The 864-nt window shown below is 50.4% G+C and overlaps 2 protein-coding genes across 2 annotated transcripts in view; both read left to right on the top strand.

Moving 5' to 3' along the window:
• Positions 1–45: 45 nt before the first annotated feature.
• On the top strand, positions 46–459 carry LOC117798599 (60S ribosomal protein L28-like). Its single transcript, XM_034651049.1, has one exon. The coding sequence runs from the start codon at positions 46–48 to the stop codon at positions 457–459; it is 414 nt and encodes a 137-aa protein (XP_034506940.1).
• Positions 460–520: 61 nt separating this feature from the next.
• LOC117798598 (60S ribosomal protein L28-like) overlaps positions 521–864 on the top strand; it is a 541-nt gene continuing 197 nt past the window's right edge. Inside the window, exon 1 of the mRNA XM_034651048.1 lies at positions 521–854. Within this exon, the coding sequence (XP_034506939.1) occupies positions 521–854 (334 nt within the window). The remainder of the gene's footprint in view (positions 855–864) is intronic.

The following is an 864-nucleotide window of genomic DNA, read 5'->3' on the forward strand; positions in this document are numbered from 1 at the left end:
TTTTCCGTTTCCGGCCGCGGTAGCGACGAGAGGGAATTCTCCGCCATGTCTGCTCATCTGCAGTGGATGATTGTACGCAACTGCTCGAGTTTCCTCATCAAAAGGAACAAGCAAACCTACAGCACGGAGCCCAACAACCTTAAGGCCCGTAACTCCTTCCGCTACAACGGTCTGATACATCGCAAGACTGTAGGGGTAGAACCAGCTGCTGATGGGAAGGGCATTGTTGTAGTCCTGAAGAAACGTGCAGGCCAGAGAAAGCCAGCCGTTTCCTATGAAAAGATCACCATCAACAAAAACGCACGGGCCACCCTCAGCAGCCTCCGCCATATTATTCGCAAGAATAATTACCGCAAGGATCTGCGCATGGCTGCCTTGCGTCGGGCCAGTGCAATTCTGCGCAGCCAGAAGCCAGTGGTGGTGAAGAAGAAGAGGACTCGGGCTCCCAAGACTGCATAAAAATGTCAGATTATCCAATAAAGGAATAAAACCAGANATCGAGAGGAGGGAATTCTCCACAATGTCTGCTCATCTGCAATGGATGATTGTTCGCAACTGCTCAAGTTTCCTTATTAAAAGGAACAAGCAAACTTACAGCACGGAGCCCAACAACCTTAAGGCCCGTAACTCCTTCCGTTACAACGGTCTGATACATCGCAAGACAGTAGGAGTAGAACCAGCTGCTGATGGAAAGGGTATTGTTGTAGTCCTTAAGAAGCGTGCAGGCCAACGAAAGCCAGCCACTTCCTACGAAAAAGTCACCATCAACAAGAATGCACGGGCCACTCTCAGCAGCCTCCGCCATATTATTCGCAAGAATAATTACCGCAAGGATCTGCGCATGGCTGCCTTGCGTCGGGCCAG

The sequence above is a fragment of the Ailuropoda melanoleuca genome, unplaced genomic scaffold (assembly GCF_002007445.2).
Source record: "Ailuropoda melanoleuca isolate Jingjing unplaced genomic scaffold, ASM200744v2 unplaced-scaffold32473, whole genome shotgun sequence".
Classification (NCBI taxonomy): domain Eukaryota; kingdom Metazoa; phylum Chordata; class Mammalia; order Carnivora; family Ursidae; genus Ailuropoda; species Ailuropoda melanoleuca.

What these genes read in the sequence shown, in the direction of transcription:
- LOC117798599 (XM_034651049.1), top strand. Translation starts at nt 46, where the DNA reads ATGTCTGCTCATCTGCAGTGGATGATTGTACGCAACTGCTCGAGTTTC.